Below are 22009 nucleotides of genomic sequence, written 5' to 3' on the forward strand. Positions count from 1 at the left end.
CTCAAAGTGGGAAAACTGATTAACAAAATTAAAAACCTAAAGTGTTTCCCATGCAAACAGTCATCAGCGTATCTTATGTAATTATGTAGCCCATAAATCAACACAGCGTGCAAGGACTTCAGTCAGAGTGTAAATATCTTAATGACTGAGACATCTTTAACCATGAATAATTTATATCTGCATGATCCATTTCTCTCAGCCATACTTCACTTCAGCAGAATAAACTAATCTTCTGTCAGCGGGTGGGCTCTGCATTATTTCTTCCTGATTTTTCTTCTGTTTGTTTTTCTCATTTTGACACGGTCCATTTTTTTCTCTTGCACTTTCTTAAATAAGGGTTCCGCATTCATCCACCCTGTCTGCTTGCTTTTATTTTTCCTACGCATCTTATTAGACATTTTGGAATTAAGCCAGAGCTTTTGGACTCCGGCTTTTCATAAGGCCCTCTGTGGATGGAATTGGTTTGCAGCTAGGGAAATAGGATTAATACCACAAGGCAGTATGAACTTCCTGATGTTGCTGTGTGGAAACATTTATTATGGAAACCAATTGCCAGAAAAGGCTAATGATCAATTAAACGTGAGCGTTTGTAGATCCCCTTCTGTGATGCGGAGAGTAACTGCCACATGGTAATGCTGGAACGCAGTACTTGCTAAAATTGTTTGTTTTCCTAGAGCGCATTAAAATAAAGGCAGCTGAGAAGCATTCAGTTTAAATTCTCTCATCTAAGAAGCTCATCCCGAGCATCCCAGCTCACCATGCTCAGCCTCCTCTGACCCCCATAGGTCTCACATCACTGCCATTCCCTTGACATGTGCCATAGATACTTGGTAATAATAATTGCGCTGGTGGTCCAGTGGTTAAGACTCTGCGCTTCCACTGCAGGGGACACGGGTTCGATCTCCGGTCGAGGAACTAAAATTCCCATATGCTGAGTGGCACGGCCAAAAAAACAAAACAAAATAAAAAAAATTGCCCTGGGCTTCCCTGGTGGCGCAGTGGTTGAGAGTCTGCCTGCTGATGCAGGGGACATGGGTTCGTGCCCCGGTCCAGGAAGATCCCACGTGCCGCGGAGCGGCTGGGCCCGTGAGCCATGGCCGCTGAGCCTGCGCGTCCGGAGCCTGTGCTCTGCAACAGGAGAGGCCACAACAGTGAGAAGCCCGCGAAAAAAAAAAAATTGCCTTTCCCTAGACAGCCCTATGGACAGGGAGCTTGAGTCACCTTCTGTGGATGATGACATATTTGACATACTTTTTGACATACTTGAGTAATCTTCCTAGAAAGCTGGAAATCATATCCCATTAGATAACCCAATATTTTTATAAGCACTTTGACACTACTGTATTAAAGATTTCATAGGGGGTGGGGGGATTGCAAACATTACGTGTCCTGCAGTTTTTTTTTTTAAAGTAACTAGACACTTCATGAGGTTCAACAGAATAAATTTCCGTAGTGGAATCCAAGAGTTCTATCCCATCCCCCTGCTTCTTTGGCAAGGGATTCCAAGGGGTTATGAGAAAGAAGGGATAATACATTTTCATCTTTGAGTCCCCAGTACCTTCTGAGGTTCCTGGAATATAGTTAGCACTCAATAAATGTATTTTAAAATTCATGTTGTTGGGACTTCCCTGGTGGTGCAGTGGTTGAGAATCCGCCTGCCAATGCAGGGGACACGGGTACGAGCCCTGGTCTGGGAAGATCCCACATGCCACGGGGCAACTAAGCCCGTGCGCCACAACTACTGAGCCTGTGCTCTAGAGCCTGTGAGCCACAACTTCTGAAGCCTGAGTGCCACAACTCCTGAAGCCCATGTGCCTAGAGCCCATGCTCTGCAACAAGAGAAGCCACCGCACTGAGAAGCCTGCACACCGCAATGAACAGTGGTAGTGCCACCGCAATGAGAAGCTCGCCGCAGGTAGAGAAAGCCCGCATGCAGCAACAAAGACCCAACGCAGCCATAAATAAATAAATAAATTTATAAGAAACAAATTCATGTTGTTGCAGGAATGATGACTTAGCCTGCAGACTTAGAAAGCCCAGTGTGCAGGAATGTGAGATGGGTGATCTTCTATCCTGGCAAGAATCTAGTTAGGCTTCTCCAGCCTTCTGGCCAAAGCATTTGGATTTGGTCTTAGTCATATATATAAAATGCTAACAGAGCAGGGTCTCCTCACAGAGGACCTTCTTGAATTATCTAACATCCAGCTTCTGCTGGAAACCTAAGTAAGGGAAAAGATTGCTATCTAGGAAGATCCCCAGAGAGACATCCAGTCTGTCTACCCAGGGATCTGTCTTTAGATCAAGTTGACCATCACATTAGCTTGTCACATTTAGAGATACCAGCATTGATTTGCTTTTTAATCTTATGCCTCAACTTTGATCAAGGAGTAGTCATTATGAAAATGCACTGAGGCCATTACCCATTATATCAGTTTGCACCATCTATATACAAAACTCCATGGGAGAGATAGCTCTTAGAACTCCCTGCTACAAGAAAATTTCCACTGTAGGGATGAGAAGACTTCCTCTTCTCCAACAGTGAGAACTGCATAATTGACAATGTTCCTGTAACCGGTGTAGTTTCCAGGAGGTATCATCATTTTTTTAATTGTAACAGAATTCACATAACATATAATTAACCACTTTAAAGTGTAAAATTCAGTAGCATTTAGTACATTCACAGTGTTGTGCTACCATCACCTCTGCCTGGTTCTAAAACTGAAGCAGTCACTCTTTCTTCCCCTCTGCCCCCAACCCCTGGCAACTACTAATCTACTTGCTGTCTCTGTGGATTTACCTATAATTTAGAGTCATTTTTGCAATTCAGTCAAAGCGTCTCTATTAACCCTTGTAGGCAAGCATTCGTAGGTCTTTTTATTCTTCCTGATTGCTTCTTTATATTACATATTTTGTTTAAAGCAAGCAGCCTCCAGACTTTTGTGGAAAGAAGTTGAGTGGAGCTTACATTATTAATCAAATAAGGATATCCTCCTTCTTACCTCCAGAACTACTCATGACCCTTCTCCATGCTACTCTGCACTGTGACCTGTGTGGCCTGCCTTATGGGCTCCCATGTCCTCTGGCTCCAGTTGGGTTTAGCTAACAGGGAATCATGGCCAGAGATCAGAGGGAGGGAGGACAGTGAGGTCCAGTGTTATTTCCTGGCTTCACCCTGTGGATTCACTGGGGATGGCTGCATCCTTTGACTGAAGGTCCCAGCTCCTGTCAGCTAGGCCTGTCCATACAGTCCTTTCTGAAGCCTGGTTTCGCTAACAGCTCTATCCTTTGCCTTTTGGGGCCTAGTGGAGTATGGTGCCCTGTTGCTTCTAACCCCAGAGTATTGCATTATCCCTTGTGGTTTCCCTATAACCTGCCCACACATTTCTAAATAAGTAAGTCCCCTACATACGAGCGAATTCCATTCCCAGAATGCATTCATTAGTCCAATTTGTTCATAAGTCCAACAAAGTTAGCCTAGGTACCCAACTAACACCATCAGCTGTATACCACTGCTTTTACGCTTGCTTCCAGACATCCTGGGCCTGAAATAAAGATACTGTCCTACTGTGCTCTATACAGTACTGTACAGTAAAGTACACAAAAGCACAACCACTTGTAGAGGATGCACGCATGCGACAATGTACGCCAGACACATGAACTAACATATGTGACTGGACATGTGAATGCATGTTTGCAACTTTGAAAGTTCACAACTTGAAGGTTCATATGTAAGGGACTTGCTGTACTTCCTTCATTAAAATCTCATCAAATTATCCTAATTTGAGTATATCATGTTTTTTGCTAGGACCTTGACTTAGTAAGCTTCTGCTACTCCATGTTTCTGTTCAGCTGTCAGTCAACATGATTCGCTCAGAGTCCTCTGCAGACCATCTGGTCTGGCAGATTCTCCCATGGCCAGACAGTGTCCTTTCCCCGGCATCCAGGGCATTCACATCTCTGCATGCTGTTAGGGGACAGAACCTTTGTTCAGTCTCTGAGTGATGCCAGTCTTTTCAAGAGCTCATAATCCTGGAAGTAGCTTATTTACCTGACCATTTCCAGCTATTAGAACACTCACTTACAGAAGGGAAATGACCAATGAGTTCAAGTTCCATCTGGAAGGTGGGTTACCTTTCGTGGAATGGATTGTGCTCTAATGATTTTGCCATCAGATAAACTCAAACACTTCTCAGTCTGGTATTATGAGGCATTGAATAGAATTCCTTATGCAGGCTTAGAATTTAGACAAAGGAAAAATATCCCTCATCATCAACATCACCTGGGTATGCATATGCACCCTGTTACAAGAACAGCCATTCAAAGGATCTAAACATGGGGTTAACATGATTTCAACTACACTAGGAACTCTTAAGCATAACAATATGACTTAAATGTCTGCACCATCACTACTGTTGGCATAACCTTGAATAAAATAATAGGTCTTCATTCATTCCATCAACAAATAACACTGAGCACCTAGTGTGTACACAGATGCTGTGTAGACAGTATGGAGAGTCACAGTCAGGAGCAGGACGTACACAGTCCCTGCAGCATGGAGTTTATTACATTTTTTTTTTTTTTTTTTTTTTTTGCGGTACGCGTGCCTCTCACTGTTGCGGCCTCTCCCGTTGCGGAGCACAGGCTCCGGACGCGCAGGCTCAGCGGCCATGGCTCACGGGCCCAGCCGCTCCGCGGCATGTGGGATCTTCCCAGACCGGGGCACGAACCCATGTCCCCTGCATCGACAGGCGGACTCTCAACCACTGCGCCACCAGGGAAGCCCCGGAGCTTACATTATTAATCAAAGAACAATTAATTAAAGAGGTAATTGAACAACTAATTGTTGAATTATGTTTATTAGAAGTGCTGTGAAGGGAAAGCATAAGGTTCTGTTAAAGCGTATAGCAGACAGGTTGATGTGGTTTGCAGGGCAGGGCAGGAATCCCTGCAGAAGTGACATTTGAGCAGAGAGCAGCGGTGAAGGAGGGACCAGGGGAGAGTTAGAACATTCCAGGTAGACAGAACAGTATATATAAGGGTCCAGAGGCAGGAAGGCACACAGTGTTTTTGAAGAATTGAAAGAGGAATAGGAAGCTGGAGCAGAGAGAACAAGGGCAGAATGGTGGTAAAGGAAACTGGTGAGGTAAGCAGGAACCAGATCATGTAGGTCCTTGAAGACTCCGATAATACATTTTACCCTGTTACAGGAAGAGCTGTTGAAAGGTTTTAAGCGTGGGGTTAACATCATGAGATCTGCACTTTTAAAAAATTCGATCTGGATTGGGGAAGTTGGCAGCCGTGAGAAGATGAGGGATATATCAGTTGATGGAAGCTTGGACTAAAAGGGTGATGATGGATTTGGAACTTGAATGAAATTGAGAACTCTTTAGAAATTAGAATCAAGAGGAATTTGTGAGAGTGAGGGAGAAGATGGAGTTGGGGATGACTCCTGGGTTTCTGGTTTGCCTGACAGAATAAAACGTGAGCCATTCACTAGGAGGAGACATGGAGAAGAATCAGTGGAGTGGGGTGACCTCACCATTCGCTTTGGGCATGTTGTGTTTGATGGGCTTATGAGATATTCAGGAATTGTGCAAGGCAGCAGTGAAGGATGTGTGCTGGACACATGCATTTGAGAGTGCACATGGTGAGGTGAAACTCTTGGCTGCTAAGGAGAGAGAACAGAGGACTGAGCTCATACGCTGTAAGCTGTTGTCAACAATCCCTGATCAGCTTTACATGAGATAAGCGTCTTCTTTTCCTCATCATTTTTTTCTGCATAAGTTAGGACCTCATTATGACACAGTCTTGTTAGAAAGTTAAAGTTGTGCCCTAGAAAGTTCTTAATGTGAATGCTTCATGTTATGGGATGAATGTACGACGGTGGGGGACCATCCCTCAAACTCAGCCTTTAAAGGATATTAGTGTTGACATCAAAATATTTAAAGGTCTGAGGGTTTTCATCCCATCTTTTTATATATATATAAATTTATTTATTTATTTATTTATTTTTGGCTGTGTTGGGTCTTCGTTGCTGAGCTCAGGCTTTCTCTAGTTGCAGCGAGCGGGGGCTACTCTTCGTTGCAGTGCACGGGCTTCTCACTACGGTGGCTTCTTCTTTGTTGTGGGGCACAGGCTCTAGGCACACGGGCTTCAGTAGTTGTGGTGCATGGGCTCAGTCGTTGTGGCTCGCGGGCTCTAGAGCACAGGCTCAATAGTTGTGGTGCACGGGCTTAGTTGCTCCACGGCATATGGCATCTTCCCGGACCAGGGCTCGAACCTGTGTCCCCTGCATTAGCAGGTGGATTCTCAACCACTGCACCACCAAGGAAGACCCTGCATCCCATTTTGATAAACAGTAATTGTCTAGAATCACTTTTATATCTAGCAGCTCCCCTCTTCTACCCATTAGTAGGATACTGGAATTTAAATTCAGCTATTGGGTATTTTCATAAAGTTTATTCACCTTCTCTAATTTTCCAGTTCCCACTAGGCTCTTCCTTACTGACATTGCTAGCTCTTTGCAGCGTCATAGATTATCAGAGTTAGAGATCTTTTATTGAGGTCCCCTAATTTTACAGATTAAGAAAATGAGGTCCAGGGGAGATGATGGCTTGGGCCACATGGTAAGTTGGTGGCATAGCTAGGACCACCCTCCAGACCTCCAGATCTGAGCCCAGCTTAGAATCACACTGTGTCTTCTCTTAACCATGAGTTTACCTTTCTCTTTTCAGAGTTCTGAAGCTTTCCAGAGTTCTGAAGCTTTCCACTTTAAATTTTAAAAGAAACTCATTAATTGCACATTAGGCTCCCCCACATGTAAATGTTGCATTTTGTTGATCCTTCAAAGCTTTCATGGGGAAAGTACTGCTTAAAGAGAGACTGTTACTCTAGTTTTCCGTTCCAGAGGTGCACCAGAGCAGCTATGAGTATACTCTCTCGCTCCCTCTAAATTAATGGTGGCAGAAAATATGATACCCTTTTTCTATGCTTCTTAGTGTTCCTGTTCCTATCATTTCTTTCTACAAGAAAAAATTTAATATTAATTCTTCACTATAACTGGAACATTAGAACCAAACATAAGAATATAATGTTTAGGGCTTCCCTGGTGGCGCAGTGGTTGAGAATCTGCCTGCCAGTGCAAGGGACACGGGTCGAGCCCTGGTCTGGGAAGATCCCACATGCCGCCGAGCAACTGGGCCCGTGAGCCACAACTACTGAGCCTGCGCGTCTGGAGCCTGTGCTCTGCAACAGGAGAGGCCGCGATAGTGAGAGGCCCGCGCACCACGATGAAGAGTGGCCCCCGCTTGCCATAACTGGAGAAAGCCCTCGCACAGAAACAAAGACCCAACACAGCCAAAAATAAATTAATTAATTAATTAATTTTTTAAAAAAGAATATAATTTTTAATACCTTGACAAATATATAGGCCAGGAAAAAAAAGCATAGCAATGTAAGAGTTTATATTTAAACAACTTTCACATATGCCGATAACCTCTTTATAAACTCTGATCTTTAATCCTGATGTAATGCTTTTAAGAAACATGAAAACCTAGTGTGTATACTGGGTGATGGTTGATAGTGGCTTTATAAAATTTACATCTGCAAATAACTGTAAATAGCTGCTTCTTAGAATAAAAGTTCAAGAAAGTTATGTTGGAGGCATAAACTCAAGTGAAAAGGCCTGTCACAGTACAGATTCAACTGGCAACAAAAACTCAGACTTACACTACTAGCTTAAATGTGGTAGAAGTTTATTTCTTGGGAGAGCAAGCAGTGTCTGGAGATACAGTTTCAGGAATCTAAGCATCCCCTATCTGGGAGTGCCATGCCCTTGTCTGCATGGTGGGAGATGGCTCACCAGTTCTGGGCCCACAGTGCAACATCAAGAAAAGGGAAAATGAGGTAGGGGAGCACACAGCCATTCTTTTTAAGGTGTCACATCTCACTTCTACTCACTCCCCATTGGCTGGAACTTAGTCACATGGCTACACCTCACTGCAGAGGACGCTGGGAAATGTTGTCATTAGCTGGGCAGCCATTCACTCAGCTAAAACTTAGAAAGCTTATTGCTAAGAAAGAAGGAAAGATGGGATGCCAAGGAACAACTCTATTTCTGTCATTTGTAAGAGGTTAAGTTATAAGAAACAAAAAACTTTATTACTTTCATCTGTTAAGCCCAATAAATTTAGACAGAAAACCATGTGGAAGAATGCATGTGATTGTCACCTCACAAACCTGTCTGTTAAAACTCCAACAAGTCTATGAGAAATGATTTGGGAAATTAGTCCTTCTAAAATTAGTACTAAATTTCTATGAAAATAATGTGAGAAAAGTCTCCACTAGGCCAGAGCTCACATGAGGTTCAACCTGAACAGGAAAAGACATTGCAAGGGAGCAAACTCCAGCAAGAGGAGGACAACAGACTTCTGGGGATAGAGCTATAGGCATCGGATTATATGCACTTGGCTTAGCAGAACTTTGACTGTTAGAGTTGAAAGGGGGAAAGAATCAGCTACCCTCATGATGGAAGGACAGCTCACGCAGGGGCTGGAAAGACAGCTCACACAGGGACTACAGGACTGACCAGAATTCTTTACTAGGAGGTCCCAGTGAGACAGACGACGTGCAAACCACTGTTGCAGTTGGCCTGGGACCACTCACTTATAAACTCCAAGGTAAGAGTAAGGCAGGACCCTGGGTAGCACATGACCAAGGGAAGCACTGGAGAGAAACAAAGCAGGAAACGAGGGAGAAAGAAGAGAAGCCAGATGATGTCAATGGCCTGAGATCAGGGTGTTAACACAGCAGGGTGAGCAGGACCAGGGAGTTAGGTTTATGGGAAAATTATAGCCATAACACCCGAGAATCAAAAAATTCTTTTAGTGGACTAAGACCTTTGGCTCCTCCCAGCTTTTATTAATGGGACCCTGCCCTGAAATTGACAGGAAGAGGTACAGGCCTTTTAACATTTTTTAGGACTAAATATTACCGATCATTTAAGAAACGTAGTGCATACAATAATCCTTAGCCCTGGAATATGAATGCGGTTGGCATGACTGTGCTCATCTTTACCTTATTTAAGAAGAATCTTGCTTCATCTGGGACTGAAGATGGCTCTCTCCCAGGGGACTTTTAGCTTCAGGAGTCAGTGCATATTGCCTGAGCTTCAGCGATAGGAATACAGATTTCCTAGTTCACCATATGTGAGTGGTGGCTTGGTGATAAAGATGTACTTGCAGGAAGACAAAGTGGTATTAATGACGTCTCAAACACCAGAGCAGTAGAAAGTCATAAAAATACTACCTAGAGGACCTTCACGATGGTGGAGGAGTAAGACATGGAGATCACCTTCCTCTCCACAAATACATCAGAAATACATCCACATGTGGAACAACTCCTACAGAACACCTACTGAATGCTGGCAGAAGACCTCAGACCTCCCAAAAGGCGGGAAACTCCCCACGTACCTGCGTCGGGCAAAAGAAAAAAGAATAAACAGAGACAAAAGAAAAGGGATGGGACCTGCCCCTCTGGGAGGGAGCTGTGAAGGAGTGAAAGTTTCCACACACTAGGAAGCCCCTTCACTGGTGGAAGCAGGGGTTGGGCGGGGGGGAAGCTTCAGAGCCACGGAGGAGAGCGCAGCAACAGGAGTTCAGAGGGCAAAGCAGAGAGATTCCCACAAAGAGGATCAGAGCCAACCGGCACTCACCAGCCCGAGAGGCTTGTCTGCTCACCCACCAGGGCAGGTCGGGGCTGGGAGCTGAGGCTCGGGCTTTGGAGGTCAGACCCCAGGGAGAGGACTGGGGTTGGCTGCATAAACGCAGCCTGAAGGGGACTAAGTGCACCACAGCTAGCCGGGAGGGAGTCTGGGAAAAAGTCTGGACTTGCCTAAGAGGCAAAAGACCATTGTTTCGAGGTGCCTGAAGAGAGGAGATTCAGAGCACCGCCTAAACGAGCTCCAGAGACAGGCACGAGGCGCGGCTATCAGCGCGGACCCCAGAGAAGGGTATGAGACACTAAGACTGCTGCTGCAGCCACCAAGAAGCCTGTGTGCAAGCACAGGTCACTGTCCACACCTCCCCTCCCAGGAACCTGTGCAGCCCTCACTGCCAGGGTCCAGTGATCCAGGGACAACTTCCCCAGGAGAACACACAGTGCGCCTCAGGCTGGTGCAATGTCATGCTGGCCTCTGCAGCCGCAGGCTCACCCCGCATCCGTACCCCTCCCTCCCCCCGGCCTGAGTGAGCCAGAGCCCCATAATCAGCTGCTTCTTTAACCCCGTCTTGTCTGGGCAGGAACAGATGCCCTCAGGCAACCTGCATGCAGAGACGGGGCCAAATCCAAAGCTGAGCCCCGGGAACTGTGAGAACAAAGAAGAGAAAGGGAAATCTCTCCCAGCAGCCTCAGGAGCATCAGATTAAATCTCCACAATCAACTTGATGTACCCTGCATCTGTGGAATACCTGAATAGACAACGAATCATCCCAAAACTGAGGCAGTGGTCTTTGGGAACAACTGTAGACTTGGGGTTTGCTTTCTGTGTCTAATTTGAATCTAGTTTTATGTTTATCTTAGTTTAGTATTTAGAGCTTATTATCATTGGTAGATTTGTTTCTTGATTTGGTTGTTCTCTTCCTTTTTATTTATATTTTTTCCCCTTTTCCTCTTTTTGTGAGTGTGTATGTGTATGCTTCTTTCTGTGATTTTGTCTGAATAGGTTTGCTTTTACCATTTGTACTAGGGCTCTATCTGACCTTTTTTTTTTAGTGTAGTTTTTAGCACTTGTTATCATTCATGGATTTGTTTATTGGTTTAGTTACTCTTTTCCTTTTTATTTTTTGCATTACTTTTTAATATTTTTATTTTAATAATTTTTTATGTATTTTTTTCTTTCTTTTTTTTTTTCATTTCTCCCTTTCTTCTGAGCTGTGTGGCTGACAGGGTCTTGATGCTCCAGCCGGGTGTCAGGCCTGAGCCTCTGAGGTAGGAGAGCCGAGATCAGGACATTGGTCCACCAGGGACCTCACGGCCTCTCGTAATATCAATCGGTGAGAGCTCTCCCAGAGATCTCCGTCTCAATGCTAAGACCCAGTTTCACTCAACAACCAGCAAGCTCCAGTGCTGGACACCCCATGCCAGACAACTAGCAAGACAGGAACACAACCCCACCCATTAGCAGAGAGGCTGTCTAAAATCATACTAAGTTCACAGACACCACAAAACACACCACTGGACACGCCAATCCCCTCCACCAGGAAGCCTACACAACCCACTGAACCAACCTTAGCCACTGGGAGAAGAGACCAAAAACAACAGGAAGTACGAACCTGCAGCCTGTGAAAAGGACACCCTAAACACAGTAAGTTAAGCAAAATGTGAAGACAGAGGAACACACAGCAGATGAAGGAGCAAGGTAAAAACCCACCAGACTGAACAAATGAAGTGGAAATAGGCAGTCTACCTGAAAAAGAATTCAGAGTAATGATAGTGGAGATAATCCAAAATCTTTGAAATAGAATGGAGAAAATACAAGAAACGTTTAACAAGGACCTAGAAAAACTACAGAGCAAACAAAGAATGATGAACAACAAAATAAATGAAATTAAAAATTCTTTAGAAGGAATCAAGAGCAGAATAACTGAGGCAGAAGGACAGATAAGTGACCTGGAAGATAAAATGGTGGATATAACTACCGCAGAGCAGAATAAAGAAAAAAGAATGAAAAGAATTGAGGACAGTCTCAGAGACCTCTGGGACAACATTAAATGCACCAACATTCAAATTATAGGGGTCCCAGAAGAAGAAGAGAAAAAAAAAAGGGACTGAGAAAATATTTGAAGAGGTTATAGTTGAAAACTTCCTTAATAAAGGAAAGGAAATAGTCAAGTTCGGGAAGCAGAGAGAGTCCCATATAGCATAAATCCAAAGAGAAACAGGCCAAGACACATATTAATCAAACTATCAAAAATTAAATACAAAGGAAAAATAGTAAAAGCAGCAAGGGAAAAGCAACAAATAACATACAAGGGAATCCTCATAAGGTTAACAACTGACCTTTCAGCAGAAACTCTGTAAGCCAGAAGGGAGTGGCAGGACATATTTAAAGTGATGAAAGGGAAAAACCTACAACCAAGATTACTCTACCCAGCAAGGATCTCATTCAGATTTGATGGAGAAATTAAAACCTTTACAGACAAGCAAAAGCTAAGAGAATTCAGCACCACCAAACCAGCTTTACAAAAAATGCTAAAGGAACTTCTCTAGGCAGGAATCACAAGAGAAGGAAAAAACCTACAATAACAAACCCAAAACAATTAAGAAAATGCTAATAGGAACATACATATTGGTAATTACCTTCAATGTAAATGGATTAAATGCTCCAACCAAATGACATAGACTGGCTGCATGGATACAAAAGCAAGACCCATATATATGCTGTCTACAAGAAACCCACTTCAGACCTAGAGACAAATACAGACTGAAAGTGAGGGGATGGAAAAAGATATTCCATGCAAATGGAAATCAAAAGAAAGCTGCAGTAGCAATTCTCCTATCAGAAAAAATGACTTTAAAATACAGACTATTACAAGAAACAAAGAAGGACACTACATAATGATCAAGGGATCAGTCCAAGAACAAGATATAACAATTGTAAATATTTATGCACCCAACACAGGATCACCTCAATACATAAGGCAAATGCTAACATCCATAAAAGGGGAAATCGACAGTAACACAATAATAGTAGGGGACCTTAACACCACATTTTCACCAATGGACAGATAATCCAAAATGAAAAAAAACAAAGAAACACAAGCCTAAAAAGACACATTAAACATGGACTTAATTGATGTTTATAGGACATTCCATCCAAAAACAACAGAATACACTTTCTTCTCAAGTGCTCATGGAACATTTTCCAGGAGAGACCATATCTTGGGTCACAAATCAAGCCTTGGTAAATTTAATAAAATTGAAATCGTATCAAGTGTCTTTTCTGACCACAGCGTTTTAAGACTAGAAATCAAAAAATACCTAGAAACAAATGACAATGAAAACACAACGACCCAAAACCAATGGGATGCAGCGAAAGCAGTTCTAAGAGGGAAGTTTATAGCAATACAATCCTACCTCAAGAAACAAGAAACATCTCAAATAAACAACCCAACCTTATACCTAAAGCAATTAGAGAAAGAACAAAAAAAATCCGAAGTTAGCAGAAGGAAAGAAATCATAAAGCTCAGATCAGAAATAAATGTAAAAGAAATGAAGGAAATGATAGCAAAGTTCAATAAAACTAAAAGCTGGTTCTTTGAGAATATAAACAAAACTTATAAACCATTAGCCAGACTCATCAAGAAAAAAGGGAAAAGACTCAAATCAATAGATTTAGAAATGAATAAGGGGAAGTAACAACTGACACTGCAGAAATACAAAGGATCATGAGAGATTACTACAAGCAACTCTATGCCAATAAAATGGACAACCTGGAAGAAATGGACAAATTCTTAGAAAAGAACAACCTTCTGAGACTGAACCAGAAAGAAATAGAAAATATAAACAGACCAGTCACAAGCACTGAAATTGAAACTGTGATTAAAAATCTTCCAACAAACAAAAGCCCAGGACCAGGTGGCTTCACAGGTGAATTCTATTAAATATTTAGAAAAGAACTAACACCTATCCTTCTCAAAATCTTCCAAAATATAGCAGAGGGAGGAACACTCCCAAACTCATTCTACAAGGCCACCATCACCCTGATACCAAAACCAGAGAAAGATGTCACAAAAAAAAAGAAAACAACAGGCCAATATCACTGATAAACATAGATGCAAAAATCCTCAACAAAACACTAGCAAACAGTATCCAACAGCACATTAAAAGGATCATACACCATGATCAAGTGGGGTTTATCCCAGGAATGTAATGATTCTTCAATATATGCAAATCAATCAGTGTGATATACCGTATTAACAAATTGAAGGAGAAAAGCCATATGATCATCTCAGTACATGCAGAAAAAGCTTTTGACAAAATTCAACACCCATTTATGATAAAAAGCCTCCAGAAAGTAGGCATAGAAGGAACCTACCTCAAAATAATAAAGGCCATATATGACAAACCTACAGCCAACATCTTTCTCAGTGGTGAAAAACTGAAACCATTTTCACTATGATCAGGAACAAGACAAGGTTGCCCACTCTCACCGCTATTATTCAACATAGTTTTGGAAGTTTTGGCCACAGCAATCAGAGATTAAAAATAAATAAAAGGAATCTAAATCATAAAAGAAGAAGTAAAACTGTCACCTTTTGCAGGTGATGTGATACTATACATAGAGAATCCTAAAGATGCTACCAGAAAACTACTAGAGCTAATCGATGAATTTGGTGAAGTAGCAGGATATAAAATTAATGCACAGAAATCTCTTGCATTCCTATACACTAATGATGACAAATCTGAAAGAGAAATTAAGGAAACAGTCGCATTTACCACTGCAACAAAAAGAATAAAATACCTAGGAATAAACCTATCTAAGGAGACAAAAGACCTGTATGCAGAAAACTATAAGACACTGATGAAAGAAATTAAAGGTGATACAAACAGATGGAGAGATATACCATGTTCTTGAATCAGAAGAATCAACGTTGTGGAAATGCCTATACCACCCAAAGCAATCTACAGATTCAGTGCAATCCCTATCAAACTACCAATGGCATTTTTCACAGAACTAGAACAAAAACTTGCACAATTTATATGGAAACACAAAAGACCCCGAATATCCAAACAATCTTGAGAAAGAGAAATGGAGCTGGAGGAATCAGGCTCCCTGACTTGAGACTATACTACAAATCTACAGTAATCAAGACAGTATGGTACTGGCACAAAAACAGAAATATAGATCAATGGAATAGGACAGAAAGCCCAGAGATAAACCCCCACATATATGGTCACCTTATCTTTGATAGAGGATGCAAGAATATACAATGGAGAAAAGGCAGCCTCTTCAATAAATGGTGCTGGGAAAACTGAACAGCTACATGTAAAAGAATGAAATTGGAACACTCCCTAACACCATACACAAAAATAAACTCAAAATGGATTAAAGACCTAAATGTAAGGCCAGATACTATAAAACTCTTAGAGAAAAACATAGGCAGAACACTGTATGACATTAATCACAGCAAGATCCTTTTTGACCCACCTCCTAGAGAAATGGAAATAAAAACAAAAGTAAACAAATGGGACCTAATGAAGCTTCAAAGCTTTTGCACAGAAAAGGAACCCATAAACAAGTGAAAAGACAACACTCAGAGTGGGAGAAAATATTTGCAAATGAAGCAACGGACAAAGGATTAATCTCCAAAATACACAAGTAGCTCATGCAGCTCAATATCAAAAAAACAAACAACCCAATCCAAAAATGGGCAGAAGACCTAAATTGACATTTCTCCAAAGAAGATATACAGATGGCCAACAAGCACATGAAAAGCTGCTCAACATCACTAATCATTAGAGACATGCAAATCAGAACTACAGTGAGGTATCACCTCACACCGGTCAGAATGGCCAGCATCAAAAATCTACAAACAGTAAATGCTGGAGAGGGTGTGGAGAGAAGGGAACCCTCTTGCACTGTTGGTGGGAGTGTAAATTGATACAGTCACTATGGAGAACAGTATAGAAGTTCCTTAAAAAACTACAAATAGAACTGCCATATGACCCAGCAATCCCACTACTGGGCATATACCCTGAGAAACCGTAATTCAAAAAGAGTCATGTACCACAGTGTTCATTGCAGCTCTATTTACAATAGCCAGGACATAGAAGCAGCCTTAGCGTCCATCGACAGATGAATGGATACAGAAGATGTGACACATATATACAATGGAATATTTACTCAGCCATAAAAAGAAACGAAATTGAGTTATTTGTAGTGAGGTGGATGGACCTAGAGTCAGTCATACAGAGTGAAGTAAGTCAGCAAGAGAAAAACAAATACCGTATGCTAAAACATATATATGGAATCTAAAATCTAAAAAAAAAAAATGGTTCTGAAGAACCTAGGGGCAGGACAGGAATAAAGACGCAGACGTAGAGAATGGACTTGAGGACACAGGAAGGGGGAAGGGTAGACTGGGACAAAGTGAGAGAGTGGCATGGACATATATACACTACCAAATGTAAAATAGATAGCTAGTGGGAAGCAGCTGCATAGCACAGGGAGATCAGCTCGGTGCTTTGTGACCACCTAGAGGGGTGGGATAGGGAGGGTGGAAGGGAGACGCAAGAAGAAGGGGATATGGGGATATGTATACATATAGCTGATTCACTTTGTTATACAGCAGAAACTAACAAAACATTGTAAAGCAATTATACTACAATAAAGATGTTAAAAAAAATAACTACCAAAACTATACAGTGTTGAAAAGTGAGATGACTCAAAGGCTTGAGGTCATAATATATCAATAATAATAATAATAATATTCTATGTGTGTAGCACTTTATAAATTAAAAAATGCTTTAACTATACCTTGATTTCCATTGTAGTAAATGCTGAGGAAAAGGTACCGCTTTCTAGGTAAGCAAGCAGACTTAGAAAATTTTAGTAACTAGTCTGCGATACCATGATATCTTCTTTTACACAAAATATTGAGAAAAGAAGAAATAAGTACAGGTGTTATAAATCCATGTCCAGGCCTCTTCCCGTGTGACCTCTGCCTCTTCTAAGCTTTAAATGCCATCCATCCATAGTAGGTGCTAAGATGTTTATTGAGTTAATTAATTTTTTAAACTTTTCTCAAGAGACCCAGTATGTGCCAGGCACTGTGCCTAGTGATGGAGAGGGCATAAAGGTACACAAGACATCATCCCAGCTGACGTGAAGCTTACGTGTTAATGGAAGAGATAAACCCATGCACATATTACCGTAATACAAGCCCGATAGAACGGGTGTCCTAAAAGATGCCCTAAGAAGTTACCACGCACTGGACGTGGGGATAGTACACGGAGGGAAATCTAAGTTTCGGTGATAACGTTAACAGATCAACATCAGACTCAACATTCTCCACCTTTTTCATGTGTCTGTTTGATTATTTATTCTGTTTTGTTTTATTTTCTGAAATTTGTTCTTCCATAGATTCTGTGGCGACAGCATCCGGACCACTACTAGTTGAAGTTGCCAAAACTCCCGGTGCCAGCCTTGGTGTGGCCCTGACTACCTCGATGTGCTGTAACAAACAGGTCATTGTCATAGACAAAATCAAATCTGCAAGTATCGCAGACAGGTGAGTGTCGTCGAAAGTGCCTGCTCTTCAAAACTGCATGTGTGTTAAAATATGTAGAGATATATTTATATGTAATACCTACACATGTACACACACAGTAAAGAGCTCTTCTACCAGTTTATGCAAAGCTTCATATACAAAACAAGTTACTGGTCTAGCGCTTAAAAATTCACCTAGCTTTTCAGCCACCCCATCATGTAATGTTGCTTCACCCAAATGTTTGGTGTGGCCTTTAGAAATGGGAAAAAAAGTCGAGCAACTCAGCACATTACCTACTGTGTCCTAGGGTAATAGCCCGTTTTTGGTTTAGGGTAGCTAAGCAGATCTTTATTATGTGAACAATTAATCCTGCCACCATACAATCTTATTCCTTTTTTCTGAAATAAATAACATTTTAAAAATGATGCAATCTTGAAAGAAAGGCCCTCTACCGTCATAGTATGTTAGTCTTAGCGTTTCACCATTTTCAAGGGTCCCCGAAAACATCATTCATTCCCATGACAGTAAAAACGCAAGATTTTTATCCTGGACTCTTCTTCCTAATTAATATTTTAGACTTACAAGAAGGGGAAAAAAAGACTACCTTACCACCTAAAAAATTATTTTACGGCTTCTGGTAAGAAAACCCCCAGCTCATAGCTGAAGCACTCCAAGTGCCTCCACGTGGAATTTTCTTTTTAGATGATTGAAGTGCTTTTGTCTTGAGAAGTAGACTCTGGTCACCTTGGAAATGTTTAAATCTATTGGGTTGGCCGAAAAGTTCATCTGGGTTTTTCCATAAGATCTTACAAAAAAACCTGAACGGACTTTTTGGCCAACCCAATACTTGACTACCCAATCTCCCTTCATGTTTCCAGCCCTCTTCTGCCCAGGCCCTGGCCCTGCCTGGGGCACCTCTGACGCCGATGCACCTGTGGCCACCCCTGTAGTGGTCAATCTACAGCTCCACTGGGCTGTTACCTACATTCAGCCCTTTAACAGTAATGGCCACTGACCCACGGGTACTCTCCCATTCAACGGTGCAGGATGCTTTCATTTTCTCCCTGTTTCTTTCCCATTTCGCAGCAGGTAAGCAGTTTAAGCAGCTGTCCACTTGACTGGTACCTCGGGATGCTGACTGCTGTGTTTGCTGTTCTCAACTCATCCAGTGGCCAGTCTCTTGAGTTCAGCAAGATGTAGCAGCCAGCCCCTCCCCATCCCAGCTACCCCCGCGCTCCACTCCCCACGAAGGCCTCCTCTGACTACTCTTTGACTTCTGCATAATTTCCATCATCATCAAGAGCTTTTGTACTAATAATTGTTTGACTCCAGAAAAACAAAATAAAACAGAGTAATCAAGCACTGGTGATCTGGGAGCTTGAGTGAGACAGTTCTGAGCAAGCACTGGCTGAATCTTTCCCCAAGTTATTGCCACTAACACAGAAAATAGTTGTAAATGACCCTATTCCCATTCTGTGAGTCACATCTTAACATTCTGAATGTTTACCAACTCACAGATATAAAAACCTATGAGGAAAAATCACAGAAAAAAGTCAAAGGGAAACATTTTCCTGTTCTTCCCTCCTTCCTGCTCACTTCCCCTCAACTTGCAGCATCACCACCCCCCAAATAATATATTTTTTATGAAGGACAAAATAAAAACATCTCCTTGAGTTTTTCTCTATATTCTACAAGGTTTTACATTCCTCTTCTTATCCAAGGAACTTAACATCTGAGAGGCGGTGTTTCCTATAACATCCAAACGATTCCTTTTTTTTCTTAAGTAAGTGAAAACTGTGTGAAGTTTTGACTATGAGGACATGAAAGTTGGAATCCAGGGAGGACGGCACGCCATTGTAGTGAGACTTTCTCCCTTCCGTAGATGTGGTGCTCTGCATGTGGGCGATCACATCCTGTCCATCGACGGGACCAGCATGGAGTACTGTACGCTCGCAGAAGCAACCCAGTTCCTGGCCAACGCCACCGACCAGGTCAAGCTTGAGATTCTTCCCCATCATCAGACCCGCCTGGCCCTGAAGGGACCTGACCATGGTGAGAGGATCCATCCAGATAAATCTGTTATCCTCCCCTTGCAATGATTGCTTCTCCAGCAGTTAGAAAGCAGGGAGATGCTGAGTTTAATTCTGCCTCTGTCATTTCTTTTCAAAACAACAGGTGATCTTTGTTTACTCTTCATCTTCCAAATCCCTTTTCCTAAGCCACAGGTATTTTACTTGAAACCCCCAAATTGAGGAAAGAAACGTTGTTTGAAATAGAATTTTCAGGCTTTTACTATTTGATTTTTTTTTTTAAAGCCTTTGGTGCAAATTGAGTGTGGAGAGAAGGGAAATAATTTGACTTCTTGTTATTCATATTGAATTTCCACTCTGCTTAAAGGACAGTAAAGGCAAATAGTAAAACTCCCAGTTTTCAAAACTAAAGTGGGTATCATGCCAGACCCTTCAAATATTGGGGGAGGTGGGTGGGAAGAGTTGCATGAGGGATGACTTTCTCCAGATTTTGTCTGTTCGCCAGAGTAGTTTTTTTCTTAGGATGGAGAACAACCTTTCTGACCAAATATTTCTCCTGGGAGTATCAGAATATTTCACTACAGTTATGCAGTAACAAGTGTCAACTGAGGGAATCTGCATTTTCACTGTCTTGAAGCTCACAGATCTGTTCGCTGAGCATTTATATACCATCCCACCTAGGCATCTTTAAATAAAACCCAGTGCAAGAAAAAGGACTTGGAGCCCAAAATCAAATGAAGAAAGACTCTCCAGTGAGGTCTCTGTTCCAACCCTCCTCCCTCCTTTTCCTTAAACCAAGCACCCTCCATTTTTATTCTTTGAAACCAATTCCTCGAAGCCTCACTAATACTATCAGGGCTCCCTAAAGGCGAAGGACACATTTCTGTATGTTTAGTTAGCAAGAGAAGAATTTTCTCTGGAACCGCAATTCTGCGTATGAGGAGGTCATTTGTATCCTATGTCTCCAACCTTCTAAAACACACTGCACTTTTCCACAGTTTAGAAAAAAAAGAGGTACCAAATAATTTTCATACTGAATGAGTCAGCTGGATACAACCTTTTTTAATTAAATGGAGCTTAGACAGCCCTGGAGCTAATGAAAATCTCCAGTACAGCATTCCCTTTATCAGATTTTAATTTTACACATTGGAGTTGGAGACATGAGGCAGCCGAGGCAGTTTATGAAATGCTGCCTCATTTGAATGGAAATGATAAGGGGGTGCAGTTCATGGGAACGTTCCCTTCCCGTCAAGGGGCCATGCGGGCCTTTCCCGCTCACTGGCTGAGAAGGGAGATTTCTAAAAGCATTAGGTTTCTTCTCAATTAATCTGAAGTCGCCACTGGATTTGGAGCACAGTGGGCACAACAGTGCACACTGCCCAGTGCTTTTTCAGCATGAGGTTTCGCTTGGTAAATTCTGGTATCGGTGAATCAGGAAAGTGAACAGACCCTATAAAAATGTCATTGTCTTCAGCAACCTCATTTTTCCCACCTTTTATTTGCCCTGTATACAAATCATAAATAGTTCAAAGAGTTTCCACTCATGAAATATTAAATATTTTTACCTGCCAAGACAGTCCGAGAAGATGAATTTATATACTAAAATGGATGGAGACCAAAAATTAATTTTTCTTTTCTTCACTGTGGAAAACCTGACATCATTTGTGATTTTGCAGGGGGGTAAAGGGCTGGTCATTTTAGTAATTCTAGCTTCTGTTTTTGACCCTGTCATCCACTTTTGTTGAAAATTGTTCACCATCTTCTTTATCTAACATACAGACATCTCCCTACATTTTACATTAAAATCAGACTTGTATTTCCAAGAAGAAATAAATATTGGCTCTTAAACATAATTAAATCCCCGTTAATCCTCAAAAACGTGATTGTGTTTATAATTCTCAAACTTCTGTTTGGGTATGTAGTGGTGTTGTTTTGCATAGTTTTACCCTTTTACTACAAGAAAGTTCTGGTTATTTTTTCAAAATCTCTGATCCCTAAACAGCATGTCTCTCATCCCATAGGTGGATGGAGATATAACATTTCCCAGATTTTGCTTAGCAACAAAGCATTCAGGAAAATATAGCATTCAGGGAAATATAGAAATGGGCACATCAACCAGGAATAGATTAACTGTGCCTTTTGCTGGGAAGTAGCAACATTCAAAAAGCCAACAAGAATGAGTTTTTTAAAGAGCTCAGAAATTGTTCCCACTGAGGGTCTTTGGGAGACATAGTCATGACTGGAGGAAACTTTGTAAAAGAGTTTGGAAAAGAAAATGGGAGCAGAGTCATGAGGTTCTCTACATTCAGTACCAGGAGGACTTCCATTTCTGAGCCCCAGGAGCAACCACCAGAGTAGCTGTTGCCTACACCCTTGGACTCCTGGACAGGACAAGAGGGTACAGTTAGAGAAGAGAACAAACAGAAGTGCCTTCCATATCAGATACCTCAAGATTTCAACAGCGATGTCACCATGGAATGATAGGAAAAACATTATATTTTCCTTGCTGTTTATCTGTAACAAAGGACTTAGGAACACATAGAAAGAGGCAGTGGAGTATGGTGGCTGAGGGCAGCAACTCAGAGTCAGACTTTCAGCACTTTAATTCTGGCTCCACCACTTGGGAACTTAGCAAGTTACCCAACTTTTCTATACCTCAATTTCTTCATCTGTAAAATGGGTATTATGACAATACCTACCTCATAGGTA

The 22009-nt window shown here is 41.9% G+C and overlaps 1 protein-coding gene across 5 annotated transcripts in view; it reads left to right on the plus strand.

Moving 5' to 3' along the window:
• The window catches only part of GRIP1 (glutamate receptor interacting protein 1), a gene marked incomplete at its 5' end in the record, with an annotated part of 698195 nt that overhangs the window by 571142 nt on the left and 105044 nt on the right, over window positions 1-22009 (plus strand). For all 5 annotated transcript variants that reach the window (XM_079937948.1, XM_079937949.1, XM_079937950.1 and 2 more), the window contains 2 exons: window positions 17144-17291; window positions 19153-19322. In XM_079937948.1, coding sequence (XP_079794074.1) covers window positions 17144-17291; window positions 19153-19322 — 318 coding nt within the window. The remainder of the gene's footprint in view (window positions 1-17143; window positions 17292-19152; window positions 19323-22009) is intronic.

The sequence above is a fragment of the Stenella coeruleoalba genome (genome assembly GCF_951394435.1).
Source record: "Stenella coeruleoalba genome assembly, chromosome: 11".
Lineage (NCBI taxonomy): Eukaryota > Metazoa > Chordata > Mammalia > Artiodactyla > Delphinidae > Stenella > Stenella coeruleoalba.